At 34.0% G+C, this 21,597-nt stretch overlaps 1 protein-coding gene across 1 annotated transcript; it reads right to left on the bottom strand.

The window, feature by feature from the left end:
• Positions 1-10,751: 10,751 nt before the first annotated feature.
• Positions 10,752-20,119, bottom strand: LOC135846729 (uncharacterized). The gene is made up of 2 exons (XM_065365992.1): positions 19,693-20,119; positions 10,752-12,967 (listed from the first exon to the last, which is right to left on the bottom strand). The coding sequence occupies exons 1-2, from the start codon at positions 19,953-19,955 to the stop codon at positions 10,885-10,887; spliced, it is 2,346 nt and encodes a 781-aa protein (XP_065222064.1). The 5' UTR covers positions 19,956-20,119; the 3' UTR covers positions 10,752-10,884.
• Between the last annotated feature and the right edge of the window lie 1,478 nt (positions 20,120-21,597).

Genomic DNA, 21,597 nt, shown 5'->3' with positions numbered 1-21,597 from the left:
ACATAATGATGGAAAAGCGATAAATCAATTATTTAGTAGGAATCTTCTGTCCGTACAAAAGCCAGGTAAATGAAAAGTTTCAAAATTTTCTGATTATTTCTGATACCTCGACATGCCATCTCGACATGTAGATGTAAAATTCGATGCTCAAAATTTACATCTACAATTATGTCGACCAATTTTTCAAAATTAAAATTTCTGTTTTAGTGTTTAAAAGTTTAGTAAACATTCAAAGATATGATCTTGTTCAATGAGGCAAACAAACTTTTTAGGGCATTGATGAAATTATGCACTTTTCCTTAGTTTGGAGTTGTAGATGATATGATGTTGATATTGTGGATGTATTTGTTGATGTCGAATTTCAAATCAACATTAACATCAACATGTCGACATGAAAAATGGATTAGTTTAGTACTCTTAGATAAAGTATTGCACCATCTTTGATATAAAGAATTTCTGTTCAACTATTTGATTGTACAGACTTTTCGTCTGTACTTCTTCGGAAGTGGACTTTATGTCAATGCTGTTTTCAGCACGAGCAATAGCCACATCAAAGGAAATAATTTTTGGAAAAAAATGTTCAATTTTTAAACTCAAATTTTATAATGTTACGACGCAGGAGGTCGACATAAATTTCGATGTGAATGTCGATCCATCCACATCCGTCACTTTTGGATGCCACATGTCGATGTGAATTTCGACCCTGTGTTGAGCCAATTGTCGACACAAATGCAGATCAACATCAGTCGACAATTACATCGACAATTAGCTCGACACAGAGTCGAAATTCACATCGACATGTGGCATCCAAAAGTGACGGATGTGGATGGGTCGACATTCACATCGAAATTAGCATGGTCATTATTGTACGGGTATAACAATGTTTTAACTCTATTTGAATAAATAAATACATAAATTAAATTGATTGAACCCACAACCCCCGTATTTGTAGATTAAATCACCACCACTAATTAATCACTACATTTAAATTAATTAGTCCAAGTACCTAAGTTACTTCGAACCTACTTACCAAAACTGTACACTTTTTCCATCTCTTCTGATGCCTTTCCAATACCAATGGCTTCAATGGAACTTTTCTAAAAGAGGCACAAGTAAACACTTTGCATGATTCGCATATGACCGGCACCATACAAATTATTGATCATCGGATCCATGATCACTGAATTTACATTAGTAATTAGTATTAATCACACGCGGAGGTGACGTAAATCAAAGGGTGTAGGTCGCGCACTCCATTATCACAGATCACTAATTTTACACTTAAGGTGTGAAATCCTATGATAAGGAGAATTAATCGCGACTGTACGTATTTTTCACGACGAGGAACCGCAATTGTGCACTATTCGAAGCCAAGTCTCATCGTTGGCGCTAAAATCCCAGTATATATAGAAAAAAAGGTGATTTTAGTCCCTCCCCCGAGGTCACGTGGTCAAAAATAGGCTTAAAGGCGCTAATTTACAAAAGAAGCCTCTACCTGTCAGTAAGCGAGCATTCTTTCCAATAAATTTACCTAATTAATTGACTATTTTCCCTATCTCGGGGTATAAATGTCACTGGTGGCTGTCAACCCTTATATAATTTAATACCTATCTTTAAGGAGGGTTCAGTCGCCAGTGACGTCAAATGTACAAGTACATGAAGTACTTGTACATTTCTTCATCTTTAAAGTATACCTACACGCTTCCATAACCTATCGGTTTAAGGGGTATAGATAAAATAGGCATCTCCTTAAGTGGTGCTTAACATCTGCACCCCCTAAGAAGTGCGGGCCATATACACTATGTCGATTTTTCCAAACAATCCACTTATAGACAAAATTTTCCTCAGTCTCCCCACAATTTGGTCTCCTTGTGTAGAGCCCTCCAAAATAGGAAAATGCTTTTTAAAAAAATGAAGTCTGTGAAAATGTTTGAAAATTTTTCATTTCTGGTTAAATTCCTTCTAAGTAAGTACCTACTTATCTTTTTCACAAAAAAATGGTCTTTCTCCCCCCCCACCCAGTTAATTCTCACGTACAAAGCCCTTCACAGTCGAAAAAAAAATTGAAAGAATTAGAAATATTGTTTAGGGGATTAAAGAAGGTTTTTTCTTGAAAAGCAGGTTATTTAGAAAGTATTCTGATCAGAAATAAAAATCAAAAAAAAAAAAATTTGGACTTTGATTGTCAATTTTTTATTATTTTTTTCAATTTTGGGAGGGATCTATAATACAAGAGGACCAAGATTGTTTGGGAAACCGAGAAAGATTTTCTTTTCAAAATAGAATTATTTAATGTAGAATATTCCGACGGGAAAAAATGGAAAATTTTTGTATAAATTGGATTTTTAAACATTTTTCTAACCTGGAAGTGGGCTTTTGGCAACATTTTTTATGGACATTTGATACAAAAATTAAAAAATGGGGCTTTTTTTTCTCATGAAATCCAACAATTTTGATAGTGGCGGTGCAGAAATGTGAACTTCAAAATAAGAGCAATTCTAATGAATACATAGAAATTCCAGCTGCCTAATCGATTAATTGATTTTTGAAAATTTTTGTGGTAAAAAGATGTAATTCCTTATTACTGAATTTGAATTTTTTTCAAGTATAAGCAGAAAAGATTCACACTTTGTTTTCGTAGGTAAGGTGCCTACATATATGAATTTGTAGATTTTATCAAGTGAACTTTGTTTCGATGATACTTGAAATAGGTAACTGAAACAATCAATTTTGCTGGGTATAATTCTATAAGTTGCATATCATATTTATACAATTAGTACGATTATCAGTTTTCAACAAAGTATTCTAATTAAACTTGAAATTAATACTAATTTAGTTAATTAGTTGCCTTTGGAAAATTTCTACCGTTTTAAAAAAAATTGTCTAACGAATGGTTTTTAAAATTATTTGTTTTTTTGTGTTGTTGGAATGGTGTTTTTTTCTGAGTCTAAACTTACCCATTGATTGATAATCTTCCTGAGTAATGAATAAAACTTAAAAATGTGCCAACCACTTCGTATCTCATTTTTTGCAACTATTGCTGTTTTATTGATCTGTGATTTTAAGGCTCACGCTGGAGGTAAGTTGAAATTGCATTATCATTGCATTCAGTTACTTGTAATTCATTCAAAACAGGTACCTACCTTATTTCCTCAACAATTCGGATAAAGTTAGACAATGCTCGAAATGTGTACTAGCCTTGTTATCGTAGATACCCAGACTTAACCCGAACTCTAATCTGGTGTATGCAGTTTTTTTTGTTCTTTTTTTCAAGAGACCTGTCTCCTCCTCATCTGCCTTTTTATCGTCATCCTTGATTTTTTTTATTAATCCGTGTGACATAGTTAATAACAGACGCCTCGAGTAGAAGGAGAGGAGGAATTATTTATTTTCCTATGCTAGTGAGTTTTAGAAATATCACCTTAGGGGTGAATATTTCCCTATTTGCCTGGATAGCTCAAGACTCTCTATCTAACCAATAACCTGACATAACTATGCAAAAACTATGTAATGAACGATGAAATAAAGACAACCTGCATTACAATTTAAAAGAATTTATTATAACGTATTTATACATAGGACTTCGGTTCTACCAATTGGTAGCCTACGTCTACTATGATCCGTCATAAGGAAGTATTAAGCATTTATAACTAGTACCGAGTGCACTTAATTAATTTCCTCGTAGCATTCCTCCTATTTAGGGAATGCTCACGAGTAGAAAAATAAGAAACCTATACACAAAATACAGGATGAAGTCATGCAAAAACACCATTGATGAAATATTAGGTAGGCATGGAATTCTCCGATTCCATATACCTACCTATTACAATAATTAGTAATAAGCCAATTACCTTGATGATAAATGCGCTTTAACATTTATCTGAAAACTGTCCACATTGACCATCTCTATCTGGGGTCCTACCAAATCCAAGGATGACGATGGCACCTTAACTAAACGAGATTTCACGTAACACTTCGCATAATTTACAGGTGTCCGGATACACCTCAAACTACCAAAAAGAACTCCAATACAATTGATCATCGGATCAATTGATTGTCTAAATCAAATTATATAAATTTCACACGCGAGGTGTTAACAAATAAAAACTTATTACTAAATGACGAAGAACCATCTTGCTGCAGCTAATGAGACTAAGTGGAGAAAATGCCGCGGACTACTTGTATATATAATTTTTTAAGATAGTCACGTGACCAAAGGCTAAGATCTTTGTCGGCATTTTTCCCTATTTAAATAATCGACTTGCGGCCGCGAGCTCGATACAAAGACCTAACTTGTCATCATAAATCTGTCATTTAATTGATGACAAATTACTAACTATTTACCCTTCGTAAAGAACACATTCTCAAACTTTTCAGTTTAAGGGGTTCACAAAATCATCCCCCTTTAGGCGATGGAGGCAGTATGCCCTACAAGGGCGTATTCAGGGGGGGTGATTTGGGGTACAATCACCCCCCAGGGCCAAAAAATCCTTAGGTCAATATAATTTCCTACGATTTCTTGAATTGAATCACAGGAAAAAAATCATGTTGTTTTACGTTTCTAGGGAGATAATTTGCTACAAACTTCAAAATTCATTGAAAATCACATTATCTCCCTAGGTAGTTGCCTTCAAAATTCATTGAAAATCACATTATCTCCCTAGGTAGTTGCATTAATCTATGTACTAAGTATTTTTGTTTCTTGAATTATGAATTTCCAATGCTTTTGTTTGCTTTCCTTTTTTTGAAATTGAAATTTCTGGAAGCATATTTTTCGTTATTATAAGGGAGAAAAAGTGCTCCTTTTGCTCCAGCTTACTGATCATTATTGGAATTAAATACTTAGGTACAGGGATTTTTCTCTCTCATAACAAAAAATATGTTATCCAACTCAGGAGAAAAAATGATTTTTGACAATTTTGAATCATTTTCCTCGCGACGCTTGGGCAATAAACCTCGAAAATCGTCAAAAATCATTATCGCTCCCTAGTTGAACAAAATACTAATTCAAGTCCGAAGACGTGAGGAGTGTCAAGTTAAATCCAGAAAAATCAATTTTACAATCAGAAATGTAGTATTTTTTACTCTTTATTGAATTGACAAATTTCCAAAATTTTTCCCTCGCTTCGCTCGTGCTTATCTGAATTTCATTATAAATAGGTATAAACAACACAGGATAAATTTCAAAAACCTCACTTTGATCAACACGTTTTTCAAGCTGAAATTCAGCATGAAAATGTCTGAAATGTGCCTACTATTGAAATTTTCATACATATGAGCCCGTTGGGAATTTTGTGATTTTTGTCCCCTACTTATGAGTCATTCATCACCCCCCCCAGGAGGAAATTCTGGATACGGGCTTGATGCCCTATATCACGTGTTGTAAATACTAGGTACGATTATTTTATACGTTTCGTTTTATATCATCGCGTATACCGCAGTATACTATACCTACATACTTATTAAGGTATGAGCGTTAAAGTGTATTTATTTCTGTTTATTTTGAAATCTAATAAAATGTTGCTTGCGTCATTATTCTATTTCGCAAGGTTACAACGTTATGTTTCCTTTTATTAGGATAATTTTATAACATCGCTCTCTCTGTCTATCTCCATTCTCCATGGTTTATACCTTCGTTCAAGCGTAGTATTCCAGCGTCAGAAACAGCATTTTCAAAGGTTCATTCGATTAGCATTTTGTTTTTCGTTGGCGGAGTTGGTGGTTTTAAAAGCTCTTTGTCGAGAAATCTCTTTGCCACTTTCATTCATAAGTATACGGTTATTACACGATGAAAGAATACTGGCAACGGCGTGTATTTGAATGGTCGTAAGTCGAAAACTTGACACGTGGAGTCGTGAAGTGACTTTCTTTGTGGCGAATCATTTCGAGATTACAATTATTGTAATCTCGAAATGATTCGATTTTTTTTTGGCGCAGATGAATGATTGGGTATATGCAATATGCATAGGTTATGATTTTCTTTCTACTGATTTAAAAATTTATTCTAAAAAATACGCTACAAATTGATCAGCCCATCAAATTTGTCGTGGATTAGTACCTAGATAGATACCTATATTCGTAGGTACTTACATAAATACTATTGGGATGTTCATTCGATTTTCCTGGACCCCGTCCACAAAAATTCTCTCAACAGAGTACCTCCCTGCTCAATTTTTCGTATAAAACGCCCTTAAGTTGTGAATCGTCAGCTTCAGAGTTCAAAAATCGCAATTGAGTATATTGAAGTCCATCTCCTCTTTTGCAAAATGGCTGAGGGTGAGGGTCAATTGATTAGAGTTCTTTTACTTATTAACCACTACTTGAAAAAAAAAATGAAAAATATCGAAATTTAAGAAAAACACGAGGTCGGAAAATGAAAAGTCAACTTGGTGGTCATGGTCAAATTCAAAATTCAAAATTGCATTTGTTGATTGAAAGGAAAAAATAATTCCATAACAAACTCAAGTGAATAATTTATTTACAATTAAAATCTATTCATTTACGACTTGAAACATTAATAATTTAAACATACGTAGGTACTTACAATGAATAACAATAATACTTAATTCCTGAACTTGAAAAACAATTAAATTGATAAGTAGCGATTGAAAAGAAAAAAAGTAAATTCAAGTATAAATAAAATGCGAATTACAGCCTAATACGTCTGAAAATGAACGAGTCGCTAAATATGTAGCTACAGCTTCGTTACAAAGACATTAAGTTCAAGTACATAAGAGGTACCTAAGCAGATAACTTAATTAATATTTGTACATAGTAATCTAATTCCTAATTACAAAAAAAAAAAAAAAAAAAAAAAAGGAAATCAGCAGCTTTTTTCAACTGAAAAAACAGGAAATGAAATAGGTAAAATAAATTTTGAAAAAGACGATATCATTTCGAAAGTAAGAGAAACAATATTACCGAGGAAACTGGTTAGTGAAAAGGGGGCTGACCATCGAAAAATGGAATCATTCAGAGGGAATTGCTGATTCGACGGATAGATTCAGATTTAAATTTTTTTTAAATTCATTTTTCTGTGGGTTTTCAAGAGAGAAAGAAAGATCCTATACAGCTCTGTCCTGTATTAAGAGACATTAAAAAAAAAAAAAAAAAAATGAAATACTTAAGTTTTGAAAACATTTTATTCATTTCATTTTTTGGCTTTTCAAAGGAGGAGGAGGAAGGGGTCATGTTGCGAAGCAGGTTCAGAACAACAATATTGTTTAGAAAATCGAGAAAGGGTTGACTTTGAAAAAAGTATTTTGCAATTTCGAGAAAAACTAACACAGAAATTGAAACTTATTGAAAAATTCAATTCATTTCATTTTAATGGTTTCTTTAACAGAAGGCGTAGGTGGGAGGAAAAGGATTTGGTAGGTGGTTGGAGGAGGGGGTAGGTTCAGAGACAAAAAATTGAAAAAAAACATCATGTCATGTTTTCAACTTTGTTACTGGGAGAAGTAGGCAATTCTTAAAGAAAATAGTTATACTCGTACACTTTGAAGAATTTTGAAGCAGAAAGTTATGATTCGCTTAACCCATTGAAGGTTCTCTAAGATTTGTTGGGGAATCAAATTGCTTTGAGGGGTACCCGGCCCAAATGGCAAAATCTCAAAATATGAGTAGTTGAGCTTTCAAAGGAAAATAATTTTGGAAAATTAAAGTTTTGAAAAAGCTCAAATCCTTCATTTCCACAAAACGAATGAATAGGTATGGACACAAAAATAATTGAAATTTTTTTTCAAAAATAATTCAACAATAAATGAGTAAGTAAAAAACACTAGTCAAAAGCAATTTTTAAAAATATTTTTGAAAAATGAATAAGAAAAAAAAATTGTAGGTACCTAATAACGGTAAAAAAGGACATCTGGTATTTCCCAAGTTGAGCAAAAATAAAAACATGATGAAAGAAACACATTTGACCAATACTTACATGAAAAAGAAAAAACAAACAAAAATCTAGGCAGAAAATAAGTAGACGATTTTCAATCAAAACATAAAGTCTTGTTGAAAATCGGACCGAAATGTGATACAAAATTTAGCGAAATTGCAAGCTTTGTAGTGGGCGTAACTAATAAAATGTAGAAAAATTTTTGCTTGGAAGCAGGAGTTGTAGCTCAGAACTTTCATTCATTTTGGAAAAAAAGAAGTACACTTTTACCGCTTAATCATTATTGTTGGAATATGAAGATGAACATAAAGAGAAATTCTTCATATTCCAACATCTGATCAAGTGGCAAAATACTAGGTATTTTTTTTCCAAACTGAAAGAAAGTTCTGTGCCTATTGACTCTTGCTCCAAAATAAAAATGTCTCTTTTATTATAGTTACCTACCCCCATTACGAAGCTCGCAATTTTGCCAAATTTTGTGTCGTACTTTGGTCCGATTTCCACGATTTGATGAGATTTTTGTTTTTTTCATATTTTGGTCAGAGGCATTTCTTTCATCAAGTTTTTACTTTTGCTCAACACTCGGCAAATCCCAGATGGCCTTTTTTACTATCGTTATTACGACTGTTTAAAAAAATATTTTCAAAAATTATTTTTGACCAATGTTTTTTATTACCTATTCATTTTGTCGAATGAGGTAGGTACTTTGAAAAAAAATTACAATTTGTGTACCACTGTTCACACATTTATTTGCTTTGTTGGAAATTAAGGATTTGAGCGTTTTCAAAACTTTCGTTTTCCAAAATGATTTTTTTTTAAAAGCTCCACTTTTTTTTTGTGATTTGGTAAATTGGGTAGGGTACCCTATTACATTATTTTAAAGCAATTTGTTTCCTAACATGGAAACCTGGAGAACCTCCGAAGGGTTAGAAACAGTTTTTTATTTTTTTGAGTTTTTTTCCCCACAAATTCATTAGTTAATCCAAAATTTTTAGTTTGGGTGCCCATATCAACTTTCAGCTTTCTGGGTTAATTTTGTTCTTCTTTTTTCTAGTGGCCACTTTTGGTTTCTTGCAATTTCAAATTGGAAACTGTTGGGAAAAAATTGAAATTTTTAAAAAGAAATTTCGCGGTCTATTTTTCGAAAATAAGGTACGAGTAGATACCGGTTTTTGAAAAATGCGGTAGCCAAATTTGAGCATTTTTACCTTATATTATGATGGAGAAAAACCCCTGTAAGTTGATAAACTCACAAACGTTGAGTGGATGCTTATAGAGGGTGCACGAAAATATCCCGGTAAGTCCATTTATTCCAATTCAAAGTACATACATACTTACACGAATTAATTATACTCATCCTTTAGAAATAATAAAAAGATGTCAAGCAAAACGTATGTAAGTACAATTCGAACTTCCAGAGAACAAGTGAAACGTAAACCAAAATAATATTTTAGAATAAACAGAAAAACGTAATAAATTCGTAGCCAATAATATTTAACATAATTCTAAGGTTTTTAGATGTACGAGAATATTTTTCTCTTAACGCTCCCCTCCATCTAAAAAACCGTCTTTAAATCTTAATAACTTTTAAAAAATAAACTAAATTACAAAATCAAAAAAAATTAAATTAAAAAAACAGGATATCTCTTCGGTTTGGATAAGTTAGGCCGGACCCATTTGAAACGTTCTTTTTGACCAGAATAATTATTCGAAGTATTCGGTGTAGGAGCTTGCGGACAATTCCAACCCTGATGTTGATCGGTCATTTGGTTACAACCATAACATAACCAACGAGGATTGTAGCAAACCTTGTAACTGTGACCAATTTTACCACATCTGGTACACTTTGTAGCATTACGATCGTTATTTCTATGATACGGTTTTTTCTTGAAAAACTTCTGACGCCGAACAACATGTTGATTTTGATTACGAAAATTCGATTGATCGTAATTCTGCGGAGCTGAAGAAACGTTAGCTGCCGTTTTGTCACCGTCTATATTATTTCGTTCAGTGACTTCTTTACGTGACTCTTCAGCATCTTTTAATAACTCTTTCAACTCATCTAGAGTTGTATTATCGGTTGATTCGTATTTAACTTCGGGAAATTGAGCTTTAACGGCTGCTAAAAAATTATCTTTAGCGTCTTCTTCACGCTGTTCACGTTTTTCTTGTGAATTATTTTTATCGTATAACATAAGACGCTTAAACGAACTGTCAAACCTGGTAATGAATTCAGACGCAGATTCGCCATTATTCATTTTAATATTTGAAAACGATCTTTTCACCGCAAAACGAGCAGTTTTTACCACAGGCTGACTAATAGTCTGAATTTTACGTAACATAGTTATCGGATCGGGTGCATCGGAACAAGAAATCTTATAATTTTCACAAATACGAGATAATAAATAGGCATTGATCCAACCAAAAACTCGCTTTTTTTGTTCATTTGAAATATTTGGCTGAACCAATTTTGAATTAATTGTCCAGTCTAGATTAAAGGCACGTAACTCATTGACTATGTGATTTAGCCAAACTTGAAAATTCACATTAGCGTTCAAAATATAAGGCGGTAAAAGCATACCTGAAGTTGGTAACGAAATTTTAGAATCTGACCTTGAATGCGATTTTTTCGAATTCTTTTTAGACTTATCTTTTTTCTTTTTATCGTCGTCATCTTTGTTTTCGTCCGAGTTAGAATCGTCACTCGAATCATCAGACGATTGAAGCAACTTTTCTTCGTCAGTATCGGATAATCCCAGACCAAAGTCGTCGCCTTCATATTTAGATTCGGCATATCTGCCATTATCGCGAAAACGTATTACACGCAATCTGCTACCACTTTAGAAATAATAAAAAGATGTCAAGCAAAACGTATGTAAGTATATTCGAACTTCCAGAGAACAAGTGAAACGTAAACCAAAATAATATTTTAGAATAAACAGAAAAACGTAATAAATTCGTAGCCAATAATATTTAACATAATTCTAAGGTTTTTAGATGTACGAGAATATTTTTCTCTTAACGTCATCAAGTGGATAACTACTCGTGAAATTAGGTTTTCGTTTGCGCGGCTGTTTCTTTCGATCGTTCTTATTTGCTGCTTGTAGCAGGTCGAAGGCAGGAAAGTCACCATTATATACTTCTTGCGTTTCAAGGGAAATTTTCTTATTTATCGATTCATTCTTAATATACTCCCGCACATCGCTCGCCAATGTGCTGTTGGCCGCGTCGATCTTGTTTATTATAATTTTACGATTTTTACACGGTATAAACACCCATGAGTAAATTTGATTATTCTTTCCTTTGTGAAAGTAGAGTACCAAAAGGTTTATTCTGCTTTGAAATTTTACGGTGCTTCGAAATAAGTCGTAATGGTTTATGTAGTATCTTAACAGTTGTTCGTAGCCTAACTTTGTTTGATTGTCAACTTTAATTTCTACAACTAAGTTAGGATGCAAGGAGGTCGTGAAGAAGTCTATGTCACCTTGGGGATTACCATTATCGTCGTCGTTTTCATCGCAGGGTTCACGAGTTCTCTTTATTTTTTTTCCGCATGTTGTTGTACCAGCATTGGTTTTTTGATTTTGCAGAATGGCGTTGTCAAACTTGATTTCGGTTTTGTTGAAAATCGTATGAATACGTCGAGTTACTTCGTACTCGGAAGCTTTGTTGCTCAACGGACCCTTGAAATTTGGAAAGCCCAGCATGTTCAGAATTTCGACAACCGTTGGAATATCTGGGGGGCAATGCCTCAAACGTTCAGTTAGTTTATCAAGGGCTTCGGATTCTTCCTTCAAATCAATAGTCGGCCTGAAGTTATCTATTTCTTTTTGCAAATGTTTTCGAATCTCACGATTAGGGAAATTCAAAATTGCAATATGTTCGTCTTCGTCGTAAGATATCATTCTTAGATACCCCGTTTGCAACATATACTGCCTGAGAGGGATTTTCTGAAGTGCGTCATATTTATATTCCAAATCGAAATTCTTCAAAGTATAATTTTTAAAATGTTTTAAACTTAACGGGATTTCGTACATTTTTCTAACAATATAATCCGACGTCAAGGTGCCACACCAATGACTATCGAACTTGAATTTTTTTAACGCGTTGATTACCGATATGGGATTATACACGTTATGATTCCTGTTAGAGACATTGCGGCCAAAATGATACCCGTCGTACCACGCCCTCATACGCTTCATAATGTATGTTGGCGTCTGATTCAGGCGAGCGGCAAATTCTGCTATATTAGCTTTGAAGGTTGTTTCTATTTCTTCTTTTGTAAAGCCAATGGATGTTGAAAAGTCGTCGCTCCAGGATATGTCCACAAAACTGTTGGGGCCACTTTGCAACGAGTTGATTGCAAATTTATGGACCCCTGTTACGAGTGCTAATTTTACCATTTTTTTAGCAGCAGCACTTTTAATCTGCTTATAAAATGTCTCTACATATATCAATATCCTATTCAGGAGGAGTTTGTTGAAAGTATTCTGGGCTAAGGTTATAATATCGTCGTATTCGTCAATCAGAATTACAACTGGGAGGTTGAATTTTTGATATGCCAGTGCAATCAGGCGGTAAATTGAAAGCTTTTTGTATGAAGTGGTGTCTATTAGCAATTTTCCGGCTGCATCCCGTAAATGTGCTGTTATGTCAGAACGTAGATCACGCATAGTTTCATCCACAGGTAAATTGCTTTCAAAATCGGTATCCACACCAGCAAAATCTAAGAAGATCACTGGATACTTTATCCATGTTCCGTTTCTACCGGGCGTGTTTCCGAGTTCAGACACGTTTGTTCCATTAAAATAATTCCATTCGCCACCGAAAAAGCTTTGAGTCGTTTGAAGAAATAACGTTTTCCCAAAACGACGTGGTTTGGCGAAGAAGTAAAGTTGACTACTATAATTCACAAAATTGGTTAGAAATCTGGTTTTATCAACAAAAAGCCTTTTTGCATCGTGAATATTCTCCCAACTATCGAAATCCATCGGAAGTCCCGTTCTTCCAAGGAGATGTGGCGGCACATTCATATCTGCCTTTCCAGTATTGTTCAGGGTGAAGTCATCGTCGTTTCTGTAAAAAGACAATACAAATAGGTAACAATAAGCTACATATATTATGCAAATTGCAAATGAACAACATAGAAAATTTACATGAAAATAAATCTGTTGAAAAAGCACACCTAGATACTTGATATTTAGTTAGGAAATTATGTTATATAGGTATGTATTTAGGTATACATATGTATTGTTGAGAAGAAATCTGAGGATTTCTTAACAATAATGAAAAGCAGAGCTACCATCATTTGCACTTTTCCTTAAAATTTCTTCAGTATAACTGGGGTATTCAAAGTACGTAGCATTAAAATGTCAAACACCTGATCATTTTATTCAGTAGGTATCATTCAAAAAGTATAACCAATTAATTTTTTTAATTTGTTATTTTGCATTTATTCTACCTCGTGTAACTGCAAAATTTAAGGTCACGTTTTTAGAAAATTGCCTTTTTGCATTTTTTGCATAATATGTACTTATTTGTATTTTTTAGAGCTTTAACAGAGAAAATAAAAAAGAAAGAATCAAAATACGATTAAAAACAGAAATAGGTCACAAAATTTGATTGATACCTATTATGATAGTGCTGTTGAGATAACCAGCCCATTTTAAGAATTCGGCACGAGACTAGAAATTTGTTTTCTTCGTTAGTACCTATGTATAATGAATCTATATTGAGAATGTATTCGAAATATTTTTAAAATTTTTCCCCATATTTTGGTGCAATTTCTTCAATTATCTGATTGAAAATATCTCGTAATTTAATTTGAGTCTTAAAGGAAGAGCAATGTAAGCTAGGGTGGACTGTCCCCTAAAACACCAGGACATTCTGACCAAATTCAGTAGAAATCTTCACTTCAAGTTGAAAGTCACTGAGAAAACATTGTAGCTCCGCACATGTTCTTAGATGAGGGAGGGGGGGGGCAAAGAGGAGATATTTTCGAAAAAATCATGTCTTTTTCACTCCCGTCGCTACCCAACCTGTCCACATTAGGCCCTCTTCGGTTTAAAAATGCATTATAATTACGTGACATTGTTCATTTATGTTTGCTTCACATGGTCTAAACTCTAAATTTTGAAGATATCCGGTCAGAACTGCATGTAGTGCATGTTCACAATTTTCATTTAGATAAAATCCTACCTATGTTAAAACCCATAAAAACAAAGAGAGACCAAAGGATGCCGTTCAATCTTCACATGATTTGACTGAATTTTTTTGTGAACTACCCACCTCCCAATAAAAAAATGAGGGGATGAAATCTGAACATTTCAAAAATTTTGTAATGATTTTCTCCGACTTTTTCCAGTTTTGTGGGCCAATTTTTCCAATTTTCCACACCCTTAAAATGTATGTAAAAACACACACACACACAAAATAATGGGGAGAGAGTGGATAGGACCAATCCGAAAAAACTTTTGCCAAGTACCTACAGAAAAAGGCCAGGATGGCTCTGTGAACGTTTAAATTTGGCTGCCCTTGGTGGCTAAATATGTAGTTTCATTTTAGGAATTTCATTGACTGAAAAATTGAGTACGAGTATAATGAAAGAATCTTGATACCAACAGAAGGAGAAAGAGATTAAATGCCCGGTAAGGTTTGAAACTTGCAGACATTTGAGTTATTTCTGGATATTTTGGCATCATACTGAATTTTTCTACCCAAAAATCTAAAAATACACGAAAACAAACCTTTAAGAATAATTCTGATCCCACGGACCCCTATTCTAGGGTATTTAATAATGGGCAAAACATTTTTGAAGACAGCAAAATTTCGAATGATCATCTTCGACTGCTCTGCGGAAGAAGGGCCAAACTGCATTTTTACACCCGTTTCTAAAACGGTACCTAATCGCCATACACATGATTTTATAGCAGTATAAACTAGGTTTCAAATTTTTCTCGCCTTCATTCATCATTCAAGTACAACTTTACGTGAAAAAATCACAGTTAGGTTCAAAAATTTATTAACAAGGAATGTATGTATTTGTAGTGAATGATGAAGATTGGCCCTTGGAGCTATAAATTATATTTCAATTTTTACAAAAATCATAAGGGCCAATCTAACAGTTTGATCAACATACTGGTACGATTTCACCATTCTTGGACAAGGAATATTCTCGAGAAAAGTGCCTTCTACTATTCCCAGCAACAGTTTTTCTTCTCTTGTCGTTTCTGATTAGTGATAATATGCCACAATACGAACTCCTTCTTTTGTATTTCACGAAGAGCCCAGTAATTTGAAAAAAAATTCATGTTTTTCTTGAATAACTTTTGAATGGTTGATGCTACAGATTTGAATTAAAAACCAGCTTGTAGAGGAGAAAGAGTAGATAATTTTTCATGCTTCAAACACCAATGTGCCCACTCAAAATTGAGATATTTCAATTTAAATGCAAAAAAATTGTAACCTTGAAACTTTGAACTTTGATAACTCGAAAATTTGATCGAGCACATGAGTGTTTGAAACATTGATAACTCGAAAATTTGATCGAGCACATGAGTGTTTGAAACATGAAAAATGATCTACTCTTTCTCCTCTACAACCTCGTTTTCCCTCAAAGCTCTAGCGCTTTTCAATCAAAAGTTGTGAAAGCTCAAATTGATTCATAAGCATCTCAGTTCCTATTAAATTCAACCGAAAAAACATCTTGCGCAGTACGCAAGATCAACCGACTTTGCTCTAAATAACCCCCAGCAATTTACACACATTTACCTCAGTAATTTACCACACATTACCTCAAAATTTACCAATTTACCAAAATTAACCAATTTACCGAAATATACCAATTTACCAAAATTAACCAATTTACCAAAATTAACCAAATTACCAAAATTTATACCAAATTACCAAAATTTATACCAAATTACCAAAATTTATACCAATTTACCAAAATTTATACCAATTTACCAAAATTTACCAATTTACCAAAATTTACCAAAATTTACCAAATTACCAAAATTTACCAATTTACTAAAATTTATACCAATTTACCAAAATTTACAAATTTACCAAAAATAACCCCAGCAATTTTGAATTTACCAACATTTACCTCACTGATTTACCAATTTTTTACCAACTTTTATTTTAATTACCCCAGTAATTTACTGCCATAGGTTTTTACCAATTTACCAAAATTTACCAATTTACCAAAAAAAAAATAACCCCAGCAATTTACTAACATTTATACCTCAGTAATTTACCAGACATTACCCCACTAATTTACCAATTTTTCATTACCCCAGTAATTTACTTCCAAAGGTTGATACCAATTCAACAAAATAAATTACCCCACTAATTTAACAATACCAAAAATTACCCCAGTAATTTACCAAAATTTTCAACCAACTTTATTGAAAAACTGAAAATTACCCCAGCAATTTACGAAAATTTACCAATTGGAATACCAATTTATCAAAAATTACGCCATTGATTTACCAAAACAAAAATTACCCAAGCAATTTACCATTTTCGACCAACTTTAATTACGAGTAATTCACCAAAAATAACTAGGTAATCATTTTATTTACTGAAAATTACTATTAATTTACCAAAAAAAAAAAAAAAAATATCAAAAGTTACTGGATATTTACCAAAAACTTAATGTTGTTTGTTGAAACAAAAATTACACTAGCAATTTTTGTAAAATTTTGATTTTTTATGGCAAAAAAATTTTGGACTGATAAAATTAACAAAAAAATCGACAAAAAATTTTCACCTCTTGACTCGCACAGGGTTGGAACACCCGACCTCCGGCGCACCAATCCGCAACCTACACACCCTAACCACCCGGTCTGTTTATTGGGGGCGAGCCGTTTGCTAGATATAATGGTTTACACAAATTTCAGCTTATCCAGTTAGCCTTAACGTTGAAACACACTTAAACGTTCATATCTCGTAAACGGCTGAATCGATTTCGACCAAATTAAAAATTTCTCTAGTTCAGTATCAAAGCAATATTTTGCCATCATCAGTTTCGACTTAAAGTTCGGAGCTTTTGAGTTCAGCGTGACACAAATTTATACATAAATTGATATACCTATACTTATATATATATATGGACCTAAGTAACCTCGACGTCACCATACATAAACAGTACCTTTTGGTCACCAGGCTTTTAAATGCCTCCGGAGGTGTATTTACTTCTTATTCGTTACCAGCACAGTTGTAATAGTGCTTATACTCTTTTCCCCACTTGATTTACATGCTTTAAGCTTATACAAAAAAAATTTACGAGAATGGTACCAATTTGCCTCCGATTATAAACTGATCTCTTCCGTGACCTTGTGTATTTAAAAAGATATTGACTATACCAAATTGTCACCTGCTGCCTTGCCTAATAGATTGCAACTGCGCTGGCTACGAGTACGAAAATATAACACAACTGGAAGCATTTAAAAAGCGGTGACCAATAGGTACTGTTTAGGTATATACGGTGACGTCGAGGGTATGTCCGTGTTGATGGAACAAAAATTTTAAAATCTGTATACAGTAGGGTAAAGTACCAGTTATGGCTCACTTTTTTCAACCGTTCATTACACCATGAAAATGACAAAAAATACTTTTTTTTTTAAATGCAAATGAAAATTCCATCCTTCTACTACACATTTTCAGCGTTGAAAAATTTTTAAAAATTTTTGCCTAAGCGCCACGATTTTTTGAAAAATGGTCCAAAAAGCCGCAACCGGGCCCCCGGGCCCGGTTGCGGCTCTTCAATATTTTGTAAAATTGAAATATTTCACAGCTTACCTACACCTTTCCATACAACAAGACAGCTGGAAAAATTTCGAAACGTTCAACTTCACATAGAAAAACGTGTTTGAAAAAGTACCAGTTGTGGCTCACAAAATCAGTGAGCCGCAAGCGGACAGATATGGATTTTCTTGGCCGAGCCGCTAGTGGACATTTAAAAGTTTTCAATTTTTTTTTGGTTTGCTTTGGTTTGTGTTTAGTTTTTTATCATTTCCCGCCAAATAGCAAACTCCAAGTCCTATTGAGTATAAAATTTTGATGCTACATTCTGAAAAAAATCAAAAATATTTAGTACCACTTGCGAATCACCCAACTTTCTGTCCGCTTGCGGCTCGGCAAATTTCGTACCATATGCGGCTCACACAAAAACTTCTGAAATTGATCGATTTTCGAATGAATTTCGTTCCTAGCACATCTAAGCTACACTTTAAGCACATACAAGCAATTTCTTATTTAAAATTACTAGCGAAATTTGCCTCCGAAAAATGTTGAAATCAACGTTTTTGTGTGAGATCGCAAATCAACAAAAGCTGCTGAAAGTTCGCAAATGAGCATGAATGATGTTTTACTAGCCTTCTACTTCGCATATAATGTATTTGTTCGATAAATTTCAAGGATTAATTGCTAAATTTTTCGAAAAAACTAACATCACCTTTTTGAAGTATCAAAAAATCACGCTTTTTCTTCAACATCAACTTTGATATTTTTTATTGGCTGTGTTATTGAACAAAACGCGATGTAATGAGTTGTAATGTGTGGTTGGAGGACTTGGGTATTAGAATATGGCAAAAAATTTAACTTTTAATCAATAGCGCTCCACACAGAGTAGTGATTCTCAACTGGTACGTTGAGCCTTAACTGGTACTTTACCCTAGGTGTATACATGACCTTTTCGTCACCGGACAAAGTTTTGCCCTTTTACGTTTCAGGGGAAAACAAACCGTTTGGACTTGTTATACACAGGGAAACGTTTTCGTCACCGGCAAAACGCCTCCGTCACCGATTTCGGTGACCAAGAGAACGCGTGAGTATATAAAAGGTGACGTAGAGGTACCATTTGCATATCTATACATGTAAAAACCATACATTACGAGATCCGTTTTATATAAAATCGGGCATTGCGAGATCCTGAGATCCTTTTGCCGGATCTCGCAAGTTCTGTCATATGCCATGGTACTCGTGAGATCCGGGGGACCCTGTACACACATTTTCAGCCGGATCTCGTTTTACCTACTATTTATATACTTATATACAATTTTTGAAAATAGATAAACGACGCATCTTGCGAGATCCACCCCCAAATCAGGTTTAGGCCGTTGGTGGATCTCGGTTTATGCGGATTGCGAAATTGATGGCGGCAATGCATAGAAAGGCACTGTTTACACACTGGAACGTGCGTTCGAACGAAGTTGTAGGGTTATTATTTGAGTTTTTAGCATTTTTCGAAATTTTTTGGGTCGGATCTCGCAATGTACTACTAAGATAGTATATATAAACTTATCTCGTTTTGCGCCATATGTCTTATCGTGATCAGCACACTTCAATTCGTCAAGAAAACCCACCCCCACCCAAATCCTCAACCATCATGACAAATACAATACCTTGACTTTCCGTTTCACGGCAAAGTCGGTAAAAATTTTGCACCACTTTCTATTTTTTGAAAGAAAATTGGAAGGGATAACTGGAATCTGGAACCACATTTTTTTCACTGAGGGCAAAACCAAAATTTGGGAATTATTTTCTCACCAAATGGAACAACTGTTGGGAGGTTGATGCAACAAAATTTCAAACTTGAATAGAAGAGCCGCCCTATAGTATACTACCTAGCCTAGGTATTTGATGAAACATTCAACGCCTTTGAGAGATTTTATATACCACACAAAGTTAGCAATTTTTTTAAAAATTATTCACGCGTCCGAGTATTTTTGATCACTTGAACCCGAGCGTTATGCGTATTAATACTTCGATGTGAATTGAGTGAAATATGCACTTACGAGTAATAATCGTATTCGTCAGAATCGAAGACAACGCTTTCTTCATCAGGGTCATAACGTTCAAAATAATTCTCGCCTGTTTCGAAGTCATCATTGCTTTTGTTCATCGGGGTCTTATGCGCGTAATCGTCATAGGAAACTGAGTCGTCCATCGAAATCGATGACGAAACATCGGCGTAATTGGCACGTGCGAATGCCGAATTACTAGTCCAACACAAACCCGCTATTAACGCGTGGTAGAGTTTTTTCGAAAACAGTTTCATCGTAAAAAATTTTAAGAATTAACGTAACCGAACAAATAACGCCTAGTTATATAGGTGTAGGTAGTCTAAATCTGCACTTTCGCGAAATAAACAGAAAGTCGTTGGCGACATGAGTATAGCGCGCGGAATGGCATAGTTGTAAGTGACCATCAGATTCTAGAATCGCGCATTTTAAATGGTACCTAACAGCTTATCTTTAATCACTGCTATCAGTACCTCTACGTCGAAACAACATTTTCTAATTGCTTAAACGTGGAGCTACTAAAACCAAATTATGAAAATTGTAATTAAGTTGAGTAGATGAATCAAAATTAAATATTTAATTTTAAAATTCTTCGTACATATAACCTAATAGTGGGATTCGATTGAGTACCTATTACTTGCGTTAGCAGTAGTAGGTAGGTACCTATCTCGCTATGGTTAATCATGGTATGTATCTAGGTGATTATTTGCATTCAGTCTTTGAAATTAAAAATCTTATAACTTGGAAAACATTTCATTAGCCGTTCTTAGTACTACTTATCTATCAATGATCAAGTGGCATGATTCGAATATGGAACTGAATCTTTACTCTTCAAAATCTCGTAACTCAAAATTAATAAATTTTGTCATGTATCTACTACCAGATAAATCCTAGCGATCAACAAATTTAATAAAATAAAATTCCTGAAATTAGATTCCTAATTCATAAATGTTAGCATCATCTAGAGGAGGGTGGCGCAAAAGTTCGCGACGAGGCAAAGGTACTATCGCAGATAAAACTTGTGCAAAACAATTTTCATCGGAAATTTGTTTGTTTTAGTGTGTGGCAACACTATCCACACTCCTAGAAAAAAAATCAGCCTTCTTGCTATAGATGCAGCTGAGAAATTCAAAAATAAGTAAAAGTGTTGAATTTTTCAAAAAAACTTGTGCATAATGAAATTTCAATTACCAGCATAAATATTTGATGAATTTTAAATATTAAGAACTGATTTTGAATCATTGTTCGATAAGTAACAACTTCTGATATTTTGTTTTAGCCTAAATTTAATATACATATTTTCTTCAATTACGAGATTTCTGCATAATAATTTATCCGGGGCAAATGTCCTATGATCAAACAATGAATTTCAACACTTGATCCAGGGGCACGCTCGTGCCCCACCCCGCCCTCGTCCCAGACAATAATGCAAAATGAAAACAACGATTATAAACGAAAACGAACGAAGGAAAACAACATATTATTGGGCCCGAGCGTGACACTGATATTCTGAAAGGAACTCGCCTTTGATCTCGCGCGTGCCGCCAACTAATTTTACTAAGAAAGCGTTTGTCAAATCAGAAAATTTGAAGTACCAATTTTTTTAATTTTTCAAGCGCTTTCTTTTGAGACCAAAATGAAGTTTCTACAATAAAAATTCGCGCACTTGGATTTCAGCAGAGTGTTGTAATTTTTATAAAATTCTTCGTAATGTTCAAGAGGGCTACTGAAAAAACGGCTGAACCAATCTTGATGAAATTTTGGAGTTGGGTTGTACTCATGAAGTGTTCTGAACATTTGAAATGAAATTTTGAAAATTTTGAAATTTGACCCTTCTCCCCCCCCATTTGGGGCCCCAAAATTTTGAAAAAATGAAAATTGGTATCAAAAACGGAATGT

This window comes from Planococcus citri, chromosome 5, assembly GCF_950023065.1.
Source record: "Planococcus citri chromosome 5, ihPlaCitr1.1, whole genome shotgun sequence".
Lineage (NCBI taxonomy): Eukaryota > Metazoa > Arthropoda > Insecta > Hemiptera > Pseudococcidae > Planococcus > Planococcus citri.
This window is presented reverse-complemented; position numbering and strand designations above follow the sequence as displayed.